Below are 16355 nucleotides of genomic sequence, written 5' to 3'. Positions count from 1 at the left end.
GAGAGAGTAGGGTTGTGTTTCTTCAACTTGTGGAAAACGGGAATAATTTAGATCTCAAAATTTTGCACTTAGATTCTAAAAATATCAATCTTGTGCACCTGGAAGCCCAAATTTCAATTTTCCTTCTAGATTTTTCAGAGTTAATGTTCAAATCTATGCTACCGTATATGAAGTTCCATAGGCTACATTGTTGCAGCTCAGAAGTGTGTTTTTTATGAGGAGGTGATAATGCTCTTACAAAACTAATATTTTCGAACGGCCGTCTAGCGTAATGGTAAAACAAACGCTAGCTAACGGAGCGATGGATCCTCGGTTCAATACCCGATTCTACCCAATTTTTTTGTTCTTAATTTTTTCCCTCGAAACGTATTATTATTAATTATTTTTTGAAGGAATTTGTTTTCATTACAATTGAACTTGGATTTTATCAAATAATTTTTTTTAAGTAATATTTTGCCACCAGTACAAATGAAATGGACATAGTCTTCATGCTGTAGGCCTATCATTGAATTTCATAAGAAAAACATGAATAGATCACAATAAAATAAGTAATATATATTTTATATATATATATATATATATATATATATATATATATATATATATATATATATATAAGCGAAATGGCACTCACTGACTGACTGACTGACTCACTCACTCACTCGCAGAACTAAAAATCTACCGGACCAAAAACGTTCAAATTTGGTAGGTATGTTCAGTTGGCCCTTTAGAGGCGCACTAAGAATATTTTGGCGATATTTTAACTCTAAGGGTGGTTTTTAAGGGTTAATGTTCTTTTAGCATTTATATTCTTCTTATTCCAATATCTTAAAATTGAAATCTCCATACCATATGTTAATATAGAACTATAATCTAGAGAGAGTACCTCTTCCAAACAGTTGTTCTGGTAACTAAATTAAAAAAATTGTCAGTTTTGCATTAAGTTGAGTTGACTTTGTTAGGTTGGCACCAAGTTGAAGATTGAAATGCATTTATCCAGGACCTCCTAAGTACCAATTTATCCAATTAGCCAAAATAAGCGTTTTCTCAGCTTTTCTGCGTTCCCTCACCTTTTTCAATAATTGATGGAAATATATTAAATTCAGTACACAGGTTTAGCTGAGGTGGAAGAATTTTGCTCGCCAAAGATACGCCGATATAGTAAAAGGTGTTTTTCGAGATCAAATTGACATAATACGTTCAAATTCGGTACAGAGGTTCCGCTGAGGTCTACATGCAGGCGAGCGAAGCGAGCCCACTGATCTCATTTTTGGACGATCCAGTCGGGGGTCCAGGGGCCCCCAGCCTTGACGGATATGGCGAGCGAAGCGAGCCTGACGGCTAGTAATTTATATTCTTCAGTTATAATGTACTATTAGACACGAATTCGCAGTGAAACGAGTATTTTAGGCATTTTGTTTGGAATTGGGAAAACAAAAGGCTGCCTGATTCAAATTGAGGAGGATCTAATCGATACTAAAATTTATTGATGTATTGGAAAAATCGATATGATTCTGTGAGGTTTTCAAGTATTATGATTGTCTTCTTCACTTTTCTATACTATAATGAAGGAAAGAACTGTCTTATACACGTATGGAATAGGGAATTATGTTTGACGCATCATCACGTCTGAAATATACTCAACTGATTTATTCATTTACAATGCAAATGACACTAATGTAATAACATTGAAAGATGAAATAATAACTAATAAGGTAGTCCTTTTGCTATTTTTCTTCCAAATTTATAGGTGACAAAGTCCAAGATAAGGTTAGAATTTCACGTCAAATTTCGATTAATTTGAAATTTTGCATATAGATTCTTAACTAACCGAGGATGGTTATTTATGCCTATTTTCAGTTCTTCAAGATTTCATTACGTCAAGTTTTCAATTTATCATGCTTCCAGTTGTTGTGTAGAAGCAGCTGAGCATTTCTTTTGAAAGGGACATTAGATGATAGGTATGATTGGGGATCCTATTCGAATAAAAATAATTGATTTTCTGTCGCATCAAAACCGCACCGATTTCTCAAACCGTTCAAAAGCTATTCTCATTCAAAGATACTGATAAATCATGCATCTATCCATCATCTTTACTATAATAATGGAAAGAGCTGGCTCATAAACGTACGTGGTGTAGGGAAATTATGTTTGACACATCATCACGTCTGAACAACTGGACTGAGTGATTTGAAATTTTCCATAGAGATTCTTCATTAACCGAGGATGATTATAGGCCTATTTTCAAATTTCGAATTTTTTATTACGTCAAGTTTTCATTTTGCAAAGTTTTAAAATAGACCCTTGCGAAGCACGGGTTACCTACTAGTCTATATAATAAGAAAGAGTAGGGTTGTGTTTGTTCGTTTGTTCGCATCAAAACATGTCAACTTGTGGATTGCATACCGGAAAAACGGGAATGATTTAGATCTCCTAATTTTGAACATAGATTCTAAAAATATCATACTCGTGCACCTGGAAGCCCAAATTTCAATTTTCCTTCTAGATTTTTCAGAATTAATGTTCAAACTTCATTAATAGTACATACGATCACCAAATCATATGGTCGGAATTAAAAAATTTTATTATATTAAAGAACTGGATCTTCTTCTTCTCTATACTTATAAAAGGCTAAGCCCCGACAGACTGAAATCACACCACAGCCCAAACTACTGATCCTAAAAACTTGAAATTTTGCACGATTGTTTATGGTAGCCTGAAAACATCCACTAAGGAAGAATTTTCAGAAATTTGCCCCCCTGAGGGAGCTGCGGCCCCCCCAAAATTTTGTACTTTTTAACCGCTCATTGCACAGCAAAGTCATAAGGAACTTTTTTGTTCAGCTACGAAAAATAATTAGATCTATGCTGAAAAATTTCGATCAGGAGCACAGGGGGATCCAGGAGAGGGCATTTTTCGAAAATGTTGATGTAAAATCACACTACAGCTCAAACTAATTGTCCTACAGACTTGAAAGTTTGCACAAATATTCTTCAAACATGCTAGACGCGCACTAAGAACGGATTTTGAGATATTTTGCCTCTAAGGGTTTCAAAGGATGAAAAAGGATCCTATTAAGTAAGGTTATGAACATGGTAAGGTGAGTGCCATATGGAAATGAGATAATTTATTTATTGACATGTGATATTCTAACACATGTTGTAATCATTGGAAATAACAAAATAATATTATAGAAATTCAAAAAAGAACATCTGTTCTATTATTGCTTTCTACCTGATTCCACTCAACCTCAATAATATTGTTCTGATAATTGATAAATATGTTTAATAATATTATTATTATTGATATAATAAGAGTATTGTTTTAATAATTAATTATTATCATTAATATAATAATAGTATTGTTTTGGTACTCAATAAATATTTTTATTTTCACAAACTCTGTATAATTTATAATGCTGAATGTGAAACAGCTGCATCAAAGAAATTATCTCAAAAACATATGTTTAGGGAAACCATAGTTTTGAACTTCGTTTTCCTGATGCAATGTATAAGCCTTAGACCAGTTATAGAATAGACACGCTGGGAATTCTAGCCTCTGAAGCCAACATCTACTGCCAAATCCACCCATTTCGACGTCACAGCAATGACGTCACGCATCGTATGGAAAACTTTCAGATTGTGTCTATTTCAGATTCATGGTGTTTTTAGGTTATTTTCTAGCTATGGGCAAAAACGATATCGGTTAGGTTATATTGTGTTATGTGATATCGGCTTCCAAGTTATAATGTGTTTTGAAAATAATAAGGTACGGTAGCCTACAAAAATAATTTATTGTCATGCTGCAATGAGTTCACTTACATCATAACCAAGGATAATATTACAGTTACAACTTACAATATTTATGTGTATAAATTTCAACTTACGCATGAAAAGATATTCCACTTTTTTTCCTAAAAATTTCAGTGCAATTATATGCTGCGCAGGAGATTACCATTTTCATAAATAATAATTACATAAATAAATGATATTCTGCTATGGAAAACAAGCTATGTTTAACAACAATGCATTGTTTAACAACAATGTCTATACGATGCGTGACGTCACTGTTGTGACGTTTAGATGGGTGGATTTGGTAGTAGATGTTGGCTTCATCGACTTTCAGTATGTATATACAATTGGCCGTGTCTATTCTATAACTGGTCTAGGGTATAAGCCTACACGTGGCATGTATTATTCATTTTTCAGCTAGAACAGTTTTTTGAGACTGCTAAGTTAAATAATCGTCTACAGTTTTATCAATGCTGTATCGGCAATATGAAAACGCATGCATGATCATCTTTTCGTTCTTCAGTAGCCACTCGGCCGAAAATTTCGAAAACATATGTCTGTAAAATGGATTAATAAATAATTATTATTAGCCCTCCTATTAAAATTCCTGTTCAGAAGCCATCCCCAATATTCACACAACATATTCCCAAAGTTTCATGCCATTATGTCAAGTAGTTTTCAAGTCTACAGGGAACAAACTAACATACAAACAACACACACAAACAGACATTCTTTTTTTATAAATAGATTTCCATTCGGCTCAAACAAAAGCCTCTCTAAATGAAGGTAGAATGATAAGGATTCAGTTCTGCTGTTTTAACATTTTTTCAAATCACTTTCAAAAAGTTCATGTAGTACCTACTATTGTGTTTGAGACACTTCTGGCGCTATCATAGTTTCACCACTATTCTGTTCCACAGTCCTATCTCTTGCAGTCGTTAACTATATCTATAATAATTATATAAAGTAAAGAGCTGGCTTATGGATAGGATAGGGAAACTATGTTTGACGCATCATCACGTCTGAACTACTGGACTAATTAACTTGAAATTTTGCTTATAGATTCTTAATTAACCAAGGATGGTTATAGGCCTATTCTCAATTCTTCAAAATTTCATTACGTTAAGTTTTAAAATAGATCCTTGCGAAGCACGGTTTCTTGCTAGTACACGTATACAGGTGTAAAGTAGTATAGGAAAATTATGTTTGACGCATCATCACGTCTGAACTACTGGACTGATTAACTTGAAATTTTGCATATAGATTCTTGCTTAACCGAGGACGATGGTTATAAATCTATTTTAAATTCTTCAATATTTGATTACATCAAGTTTTCAAATATTTGTGATGCTTTCAGTTGTTGTAAGGAAGCAGCAGAACATTTCTCTTAAAAGGGAAATTAGAAGATAGGTATGATTGGGGATCCTTTTCGAATGATAAAAACAGGTTTTCCGTCGCACCCAAATTTTTTCCGCCATTTTGGAACCACCATTTTGAATACAACTTCTTTTTTTAATTGAAAGGTGGTCATATGATACATGATTCCGATACAGGATTTCCAGAGAAAAGGTATGGTGAAAACCGCACATCGATATCTCAAACCTTTCAAAATTTATTCTCATTCATTTCCTTTATTATAGTAGCCTATAGAAGATGATAGATAGATGGATGATATATCCATCTATCTATCATCTTCTATACTATAATAGAGGAAAGAACTGGCTTAAAGACGTACACACACGTGTAGAGGATAGGGAAAATATGTTTGACGCATCATCACGTTTAAACTACTGGACTGATTTACTTGAAATGCTGCTTATAAATTCTCAATCAACCGAGGATTCTTATAGGCCTATTTTCAATTCTTCTGGATTTCATTACGTCAAGTTTTAAAATAGACCCTTGCGAAGCACGGGTTACCTGCTAGTAATCTATATAATAAGAGAGAGTAGGGTTGTGTTTGTTCGTGTGTTCGTTCGTTCGCATCAAAACATGTCAACTTGTGGATTGCATACCGGAAAAACGGGAATGATTTAGATCTCCAAATTTTGCACATAGATTCTAAAAATATCAATCTCGTGCACCTGGAAGCCCAAATTTTAATTTTCCTTCTAGATTTTTCAGAATTAATGTTTAAATATTTCAATAATGGTACATTCGATTTCATTAAAAAATCACTTAATCATAATTGAGGAGCTAGATGGAATAGGGGCGTAAACCAAGTTCTGCCCTTTTTCCGTTAAATGCTTTTTTGGAATCTACGTAGTTTAGTTGGTATACCTGCAAAGTTTCACTCTTATATCTTCTTTCTCAAGATCATGACGTTGATTTTTAGGAGGCTATGTTTGTCAGCAGTTCTAGTTTCCACAGTCTGTGATCAGAGCTTTCAGCTTAGGCTTTTGGATTGGTTGTAAACAGAAATGCTTCATGATTATTATGCTCTAATACGTTATACTTTGAAATCTTAGAATTAACTTTGAGTAATAGAAAGTATTGGAACTTGTTTTTTTTTATTCTATTAAACCTACGTCTTTACCGATACCTGAGTGATGACCAAAAGGCATATTTTTTGACAATATATTCGCAAAGTCTCAGGCAGCTACCACTTGGTTATTGATATTAGGATGTATATAACTTTTTTTCTTATCTCATAAAGGCCTGTTTCGAACAAATTTGCAAAGTCCAGCAGACTAATACCATTTAGGTAGTTATAACTTTTCTGTTTGTTATCATTTATTATTTATTTTTGAAAAATAAATTCAATAAATATCATCATTATTAGGTTTTTATCTATTAATCATCATCCATTCAATTTTTTTATTATTTTACAGCTGAAATATAATGCAAAGTCTCAAATGACTGAAACTGCCCTTCTTCCATTCAATGTGACTTGAACGGAAAAAGGTCAGTATTGAGCTGTTGAATGGAATAAGGGCAGTTACAAGCATATTTTAAACATTCAATATAGATTAACTGTAGCTGTATACTTTGAATTTTTATATTCCACTCCATTCATAAGATATCAAACTACCATATGATACTAGTTCCAAGTATTTAGAAAAAAACCTCTCTATTATGAAACTAGTTAAAAACTTCAAGGCCCATTTTCTCGAAATCCCAATTTCTGGGTTACGCCCCTATTCCATTCAACTCCTCAATTATGGTCGAAATTAAAAAAGGAACATCTGTTTCTATATTGCCTTCTACCTGAAAAACATAGTTTTGAAACTTCGTTTTCCTGATGCAATGTTTAGGCCTACACGTGGCATGGATTATTAATTTTTCAGCTAGAACAATTATTGAGACAAAGTGCTAAATAAACGTCTACAGTTTCATCAATGCTGTATCGGCAATATGAAAACGCATGCAGTTAATATGTCTTTGAATGAAGGTGTTGTTATTTACATAAAGGAATTATATTCTTCCATTTTTATTTAATTGAAATTTCAAAATTATTCGAGCCCTGATAGAATGACTAACTCACTGTACAGTCAGTCGAAAATTATAATATTGGAATGAGGGGTATTTTGGCAAGCTGAGCAAAAAATCTTCAAAAGGAAAATGAGTTTTGTGGGTTGTCAAAACTCCCTCTGAAAGGGAAACTATTCAACTTATTCTATCTTTTAGTAAAATAACAATGATCATCCATCCACGTATCATCTTCTATACTATAATAAAGGAAAGAACTGGATTATAAACGTAGCCTATACAGGTGTAAAGTATAGAGAAATTATGTTTGACGCATTATCACGTCAGAACTACTGGGCTGATTAACTTGAAATTTTGCATATAGATTCTTGCTTAACCGAGGGTGGTTATAGACCAATTTTAAATTCTTCAAGATTTGATTACATCAAGTTTTCAGTTTGTCAAGTTTTAATTATTTGTCATGCTTCCAGTTTGTATGGAAGCAGCAGAAGATTTCTCTTACAACGGAAATTAGAAGATAGGTATGATTGGGGATCCTTTTCGAAAGATAAAAACAGGTTTTCCGTAACACCCAAATTTTTTCCGCCATTTTGAATCCAACTTCTTTTTTTAATTGAAAGGTGGTCATACTGATTTACTTGAAATGCAGCATATAAATTCTCAATCAACTGAAGATTCTTATAGGCCTATTTTGAATTCTTCAAATTTCATTACGTCAAGTTTTAAGAAAGACTCTTGCGAAGCACGGGTTACCTGCTAGTACAATATAGTTTCGTAGTAACAAATCTGGTGTGGCGCACTCACACAACTTTCCTTGCCGTCATAAAAATTGATCACCTGACGCATCTCAAGTCTACTATTCAAATATCTTAGCCAGCTGGTGACAGGACAATAACGCTGGATAGACACGATGTCTGCTATCTCATCATAGTGAATGATTTAATAGAATCAACAGTTGCCAACAGTTTGCAATTGAATAATCACATTTTCTCGAATTTCGAGCTTATTTTCAATTTAAGTTGAAAATGTTACTGAACAATAACTGTAGAGATTTTCATGCTCAATCTTTTCCACTTGAATTTTTTTGTTTAAATTGTATCTGAAGCCTGATAATTGGGAATCTCAAATCAAACTTTGCATAGATGTGGTGGAGCTCCTGAAATTTTACAGATATGGGACTTGTGTGGCAGTTGATAGAGCTTATCAATCACTATTTTGTTATAAATTTGATCAAAATCGTTGGAGCCGTTTTCGAGAAAATGGCAAGAAAACCTGTTTTTGACGACATATTCGCCATTTTAGCCGCCATCTTGGATTGCATTTGATCGAAATTGTTCGTGTCGGATCCTTATATTGTAAGGACCTTAAGTTCCAAATTTCAAGTCATTCCGTTAATTGGGAGACGAGATATCGTGTACACAGACGCACATACACTCATAAGGTTCGTACAGATATACGCGCCGCGAACATGAGCAATTAACTTTTAATCAGCTGACTATATCTGTATTTTTACAGAAACGGTAAGATAAAGATATAAAAAGCTTGGCATCAGCTGATTAAAAGTGAATTGCTCATGTTCGCGGCGCGTAAACTTGTACGCACCTTTACACACACACACACACACACACACACACACACACTCACACAGACCAATACCCAAAAACCAGTTTTTTGGACTCAGGGGACCTTGAAACGTACGGTACAAAAATTTACAAATTAGGGTACCTTAATTTTTATCGGAAAGCAATACTTTCCTTACCTATGTTAATAGGGCAAGGAAAGTAAAAATGTTCAGTAACATTGAATACATAACGTTTACAATACTCAATAGTATGGAAAACTCATTTCATTTTTTAATACTCACACAAAAAGACTTGCACTACAGATGATTATATTTTGGTGATGTTTTACTCCTAATCCTGAATTATAAACTTTGGGTCCATTCATCCTTCTTTCAATGGGATAATCAACTGACTATCATATGAAATATATCATTTTTACTGTTCAATACTAGCCCACTGAATTGCGGTAGGCCCAGTACAATCATCCAGGGGTTCGAGACAGAATTCTCCATTGATTCCAGCTGGAGCTGATCAGTGAATAGCTTTCAGTGACGAGACGACCAACCACCAAGAGAAGCCGATTCTGGACATTTCCCAGTAGGCGTCAGAGGACAAAAGAAACGAGAGAACTAACGGACGCCAGACACTCTATTCATTCATTCACTCATTCATTCATCCATGTCCGCCACATTCTGTCGTACTGAATGAAACAACATTCTAGATAGACTCTCTTACACAAACACAAAAAGTTCTATGAAACAATGGGAAACCTTGTGTGATGTCTTTTTTCTTTCACAGACAGACAGAATCCCCAATTGGCAAACTGAGAGATAAAACACGTTAGGGAAGCTCGTTCTAGACAGCAAGATATCCAGGGCCATCCAGACAAAACATCGTGCAAAAATAAGTTTGTCATGTGAATTATTCATCTGTATGCAACACCGAGTTGCACCCTTTGCATAAATTATGAATGACCATTGTGTGATCGTATAAGATATTATCGACCATTATCACACCCCTTGCACTAAACCTGTAGTTGCAGAGCTGCATAAGCCTCAACCTTGACCCTTTGGGCTTTTCTAAAAATAACGGAGCATCAACATATGCTGATAAAACCAACAGGATATTTTGAATTCAAATCGTCGGCTTGGTTATAGAAAATTCAAGTTTCTGAATTTGTTCCCCTATCACTGGGGGATTACATGGTGGATTCTCACCATTATAATGAGAATATTAAAGTAATAAGAAATTTTGATAATAATCACTGTTTAAGTTATTAGTCCAGTCACTATATACATTGGTGCTTACAATTTATATTGTAGTTTTGATTTTTTAATACATTATTTGGATACATGAGAAAAGTCCAGAGCCAATTTTTCATGCGACATTTCCTTGTGCTAGATACAGAGTGGCTCAAAAACCTCGTATTTTCTGTTAATTTTCCATTTTTCAGCTTTTTCTGCCAAATCCAGTAATCGGACAGGAAAATTTGCTCTCGCATTTGTATTAGATTATTCTGAATGAAATTAAAATTATTATTATTATTATTAATAATAATAATTATTCTGAATTAAATTCTGAATGAAATGAGATCATCCAGAACTCTTTATCTCCAATGAGTACAGAGTTATGATTTTTTTAAATGAGTAAAATTTAAAGAAAAAAAGTTTCAATTCTGCTGAATTTTAGTTTTTGATCCACAATATTTTTCGATTGTTACTATTTAGATATATAAATACTAAATTGTTACTATTTAGATTTTGTATAATTCAAAATCACTCTAGGCGTATTTTTGTGCTTTATAATCTGAGATTAGGTAAAGCGCTCTATCTCATATAGATTTCCAGGTGCACCTGACAACAATGCTCCTTGCATTGTGAAAAAACACCTATTTTCAGCTTGAACCATAATCACCAACTACATTGCCCTTACATTGAAATTTCGCACAATGATATAAGTTCATGAAATTATGTTCTACGAGAATCAACCCATCAACTCCATTTCAGTATTTCCTAGTAGAGAGGCGCGCATAAGAACACCTCAAGGATCAAAGTTTCAACACATAAATTTGGACATGATGCTCAGATTTCATCGTACTATTCATTCTTCTCGGCTCGTCAAGGCGGTCCAAAATCATGCATCATAAGTCAAATTCGGTCAAAGAAATGGAAATTTTATTGTTGAGTGTACTTAAGCCCATACTTCAATATACAAAAAATGCCCAATTTCTATATTCAGAGCTGTATCTTGTGAAATACTTCTGATGAAATTTCTAGATCTAGTGAGAATGTAAAAATTTTCCCCCTTTTCCCACTTCAATAAAATAATACTTTCGATTCAAATACCATTCGAAAGTTACAGAAGATTATTAAAATGACGTTTCCAGTTTTTACATTTTTTCATGATTCTACTGCTAATCAAGATTGATTTCAAATTGTAGATAAATTCATCCTCTACAAGATCAGTTACCTAAAATCGATCATGAATCACTTTTCCCTATCATATAACTGTAAAAAAAGTTTTACAAAAAACTTTACAAGAATAACTTTTTTAGTAAATTTGATTGCCTATCAATTGGTACCAGATTTTTTGAGATTGGACTAATATTATCTGAGATATGGCAGCTTTAGTGGTTGGTGATGATTTCCAGGTACACCTGACAACAATGCTCTTTGTATTGTGAAAAACACCTAATTTTCAGCTTCAACCATCATCACCAACTACATTGTCCTCACATTGATATTTCGCACAATGACATAAGTTTATGAGATCATGTTCTATGAGAATCATTCGTTAGAGCACTTCATTTCAGTATTCCTTAGTGGAGAGGCGCTCTTAAGGACACCTCAAGGATCAAAATTTCAAACACATAACTTTTGACACAATGCTCAGATTTTATCGTACTACTCTTCATTCTTCTCGGCTCGTCAAGGCGGTCCAAAATCATGCATCATAAGTCAAATTTGGTCAAAAAATGTAAAATTTATTGTTGAGTGTACTTAAGTCCATATTCCAATACACAAAAAATGGCCAATTTCTATATTCAAGGCTGCATGCTTGTGAAATACTTCTAATAATATTTCCAAATCTAGTGAGGATGTGAAAATAGTCCCCCTCTATCCACTCCAATAAATAATAGGATACTTTCGATTCCAATACAATTCGAAAGTTACAGAAGATTTTAAAAATGGCGATTTTAGTTTTTACTCTTTTTTCGTGATTTTACTGTTGATCAATAATTTCTAAAGCGAGTCTGATACATCATAGAAACTCGCGGTTGATTTCAAATTGTACATAAATTAATCCTCTACGATAGGTGACCACTGAAAGTTTGTTGCAGTGCAAATCAAGGCAAGCTGATAGAGTTTGCCTCAATGATGCAACAATCTCTCTACTTGCATTGCATGTTAATAGTAAGAAATTTTAGGTCATTTTAAACAATAAAATAACGTTACATAACCTTAGACCATAAAGGCGGGTCACAAACCACTAAAGCTGCCATATCTCTCTGTTAATATTAGTCCAATCTTAAAAAATCTGGAACCAATCGATAGGCAATCAAATTTACTAAAAAGAGTTATTCTCATAAAGTTTTTTTGTAGAACCAACGGTTTTTGAGTTATTTAAGAAACAACATTTTAAATGGCCGCCATTTTGTTTTATGAATTTTAAAAATTATCATAATTTTTTGTAGCTTTGTCCAGTTGTTATAAATGATTGTGCAAAATTTCAATTTCGTATGTTCAACCATTATTTAGAAAAAAATGAAAAAAGCAAAATGGCCGCTGTGTGAGTAACTGAAGACTTCCGGACAATTTATAAATGATATTTAGATATGTTTTTCACCCAGTAACAATGCCCTAGAGTATTGGTAGGGAGTTCGTAAACACCCTGTATTAAAAAATCAGAACTACAATATAAATTGCAAGCACACCCCCTTTTTATGCCTATTTTGACTGGACTATTATGTCATCTTCACACCTATGGGATAATTTTTATCGAAATTTTGCAACCGGAAGTAAAGCTGAAAAATGACTGATCTCTTCCGGTATGCAATTCAAGAGGAAAGAGAATTTAAGTAGAGCAAGGGACATTCTCATTGACATCAAATTGCACGTATCATCCGAATTGACATTGGTTTACTATAAAGAAGAAAATGCCATATTGAAGAAAACGTTCATCTACAAGTATTGAAACGTTGATAGGAATAACAAAAACGTACACATAGGAGTCATACAGAGTACATCGGTACATAAATATTTTAAAATGTTTTTTTCAGTCAAAGTACCTAACTGGGTCTGGTCTAGCATCTACATGTTATGTACGGTATCTTATTATATTCTGAAGTGTCGTAATCCATGCAGCCAGTCAATTTAATGCACAAGAAATAAATATATAAGTGAATAACACACAATCCATAAAAAAGAAACCATGCGATTGTTCGTGCTATGTGATACATGAATTCAAATATTGCAAGCAGAATATCTCCCCACATGCCAAACAGATGCAAAGTGAAATAGTTCCATTATAAATCAAAGAATAAACTACAAGTTTGTATTAAATATGATAAAGTTAAAAGGATGTACACTAAAGTAATATATAGAATGAAGAAAGAGCTAAGAGTCACACATTTGAAATCATTGCTACGACTACAAAAATATTTGGAAAATCACTCACTTTCTTCAGTCGATAAATCTGAAAATTTTATGCCGCCACTGAAAAAAATAAAATCAAAGATATTATAGTTTTGAAAAGATTATACATAAGAATAAATTAAAAGGCCTAAATGAACGGATAGATTACGGGATCGAAATCAAGATTGACAACACCTCTAATAAGAAATTATTTTTTCAAGTTGATAACATCAGCCTTTGGTAAGATTAGAAAATTGGGTTGTGGGACTTTATAGTGATTGACTCAGTTGAACGCTGTCGATAAAATGATACTACTACAGTTTTATGAATTATCGCTTGTTAACAAACATTATTAACCTCCAGTATAATGCTTTCAAATATTTTTTTATAATACTGAACTTTACCAGTATAATTTTTATAAGAAGTGAAAAATACGTTGACATGATTTTTCTTTATTTCCCTGAAAGGATACTTATTTCTATGGAGAAGCTTATAAACTTTACAAAAACAAATAGTAACCTATTTCTGCAAGTTCTTTCAAAGCTTGAAGAGTTTCACATATTCAAGTTAATTGTTACATATTTCAGCTCCGAGTGAGATTAACTGTTTTATAGTACAATATTGCTATTTATAATTGCTGCATATTTGTTTGCATTGGTATAAAGTATTTTTCTAAACAGTCTGATCTCATTTATTACTTAAGTACCTATAATATATATTATGTATCTGAGTCACCGAAGTAATTTTTCAAAAATTTAGGATCCAAAACTGTTAACAATATTGATGAACTCATCTTCGCAGATGAATTAAACAAAGCAGCCAAAGAGAAAAGAATAACTCTGCTTCTGAGAAGCAAGGGTGTCTACTTCTCAATTGGCTTACGACCAACTTAATTGGAGCGACAGACAACTAGAAGCTATTCTAAAAACCTTTTCTCAATTGAAATGTTTCCTGAAACTTCTAGTAGCTCACAAAGAGTTCAAAAACCTTTTAGTCTTGAAAATTCCCAAAATATTTTTAGCCACTTGACAAAGGTGAAATTTATGTTACAGTTGGAAAAAATAAATGTCATGCTTTTACATTTTGTATGCTTGAAAATTTATGGATAAATTACTCTTAATACTTATATTTTGTTATTTGTCTATTTTAACATGATCATTTGAAAAAGATTCAATTCAGTAGTTAGAAGTTACTGAAGCGAAGCCTCTTATCAGTCTGTTTCAGTCTGAGGCCTGAAAGTTACAGTTGAAAGTTAAGAGACTGAGGCTTGAGCAGCGACCACATAGTACAAATAGACAGAGCAATAGTATTACTACAGCATTAAGACCTATGAAGCCAAGTCGGCCGTCGGCCATCATAGTTGGGTCTAGACTCAAGAAACCCAAAATCCAGTTTAGAGACGCTGAAAATTGTAGTGCCCGAGCTACAAACATATTGTTTAGCCCCCTTAAGATTAAGTAAAATTTTCAAATTTGGTGTACATATACCCAATGAATCACTTATTCTAATGGTGCAACTAAAATTACAAGTTTCGAATTTATTCAGCTTTAATGAGTAAAAAAAGATTAAAGTTTTCCGCATATTCAAAAACGTGACATGAAAAAGTTGGTATGCGAGGAAAATTTCCATCTCTAGGGTAGGCAAGTTTCGTAAGCGAGAAAGTTTTAGATAAAATGATGAATTTTATGTTTTATTTGAACCTGTCTTTTCTAAGATCAACCGTTTTCCTCGGAAGAACATAGCCAAGCGCTCATACTGATGCCGAGATTGCCGAGCCGCATACAACAACTGTGTGGCGGTGCCGGCCGCTCTCAGCTCTTTTCCAAGTACATTTTTCTCAAAGCCGCCGCCATATTTGTTGTGTCATCGCACCAAAGTTGGTTTTAAAAGTCAGCCTGCTTGCTCCATCTATTTGTATTATGTGGTCGCTGGGCCTGAGGCTCAGTTTTTACTGAGGCCTGTTATCAGTCTGTTTCAGCCTTTTAATTCATGTATGAAAAAAACCCACTTCAAGGAAGAATCTTCCTAATCTCACTTTAGATTGTATGAATATTTTAAAAAAAATGCTTTATTGAAACACTACAATTGAAAGGTTACTAAAAAATTGAATTTATTTTAAAACCAGAACATTGTTTTATCTAAGACAATTTATTTCAAGCCATTTCCAAAATAATATTTCCCAATGACCGGATGTCAAGCATTAGTTTCAATAATAAGTAGACTATAAGAACATCAATTCCAAGAAAGATTACTTATAGTTTATGAGGATAAATTTTAGCCTGTCTGGTATTTAAACTTCCTATCATCGATAAAGGGTGGATCAGAGAGGTACCATATTCAACAAGATGCATCAAGTATGTGCATATGCGGATGACGTGGTAATAATGGCTAGAAGTGTGGCATGCTTGAAAGAAGTTTATAAAATCCTGGAAATTGAAGCACAAAAAGTCGGACTGGTTGTAAATGAGAACAAGAGTGAATATCTGTGTGTGTCAGCAGTCAAGTCCAGAGTACCAAGAAATATCTACGTGAATAACAAAAAGTTTGCAGGTGTAGAGAACTTCAAGTATCTAGGATGCCCAATAAATGCCATAGGTAATAATGCTTATATTAAAGAAAGGATTCAAGCAGCTAATAGGGCCTACTATGCCAATGTTAGATTATTTAAAAGTAAGTTGGTCGGCAGGAGCACCAAGATAACAATATATAAAACATTGGTGCGTCCAGTGGCAACATATGCGGCAGAAACTTGGGTGATGAATATGGCTGACGAAAATGCGTTAAAAATCTTTGAAAGATCCATACTAAGAAGAATTTACGGTCCCGTTCAGGTTAATGAGCAGCAATGGCGAATAAGAAAAAATGAGGAAATAGAAGCATTAATAAAAGGAGAAAATATAGTACGCTTCATTAAAGCCCAAAGAATAAGGTGGTTGGGG

General features: G+C 33.5%; 1 protein-coding gene across 7 annotated transcripts in view; it reads right to left on the bottom strand.

The window, feature by feature from the left end:
* The window catches only part of LOC111053238 (TRPL translocation defect protein 14), a 90946-nt gene that overhangs the window by 39692 nt on the left and 34899 nt on the right, over nucleotides 1-16355 (bottom strand). For 6 of the 7 annotated variants that reach the window (XM_039436997.1, XM_039436999.1, XM_039436996.1 and 3 more), the window contains one exon: nucleotides 13460-13497. The exons of the other annotated variant lie outside the window; for it this stretch is intronic. In XM_039436997.1, the coding sequence (XP_039292931.1) occupies nucleotides 13460-13497 (38 nt within the window). The remainder of the gene's footprint in view (nucleotides 1-13459; nucleotides 13498-16355) is intronic. 7 annotated transcript variants of the gene reach the window in all.

This window comes from Nilaparvata lugens, chromosome 10 (genome assembly GCF_014356525.2).
Source record: "Nilaparvata lugens isolate BPH chromosome 10, ASM1435652v1, whole genome shotgun sequence".
Taxonomy (NCBI): Eukaryota; Metazoa; Arthropoda; class Insecta; order Hemiptera; family Delphacidae; genus Nilaparvata; species Nilaparvata lugens.
Note: the sequence above shows the minus strand (reverse complement) of the source record. Positions and strands in the feature narration are given on the sequence as shown.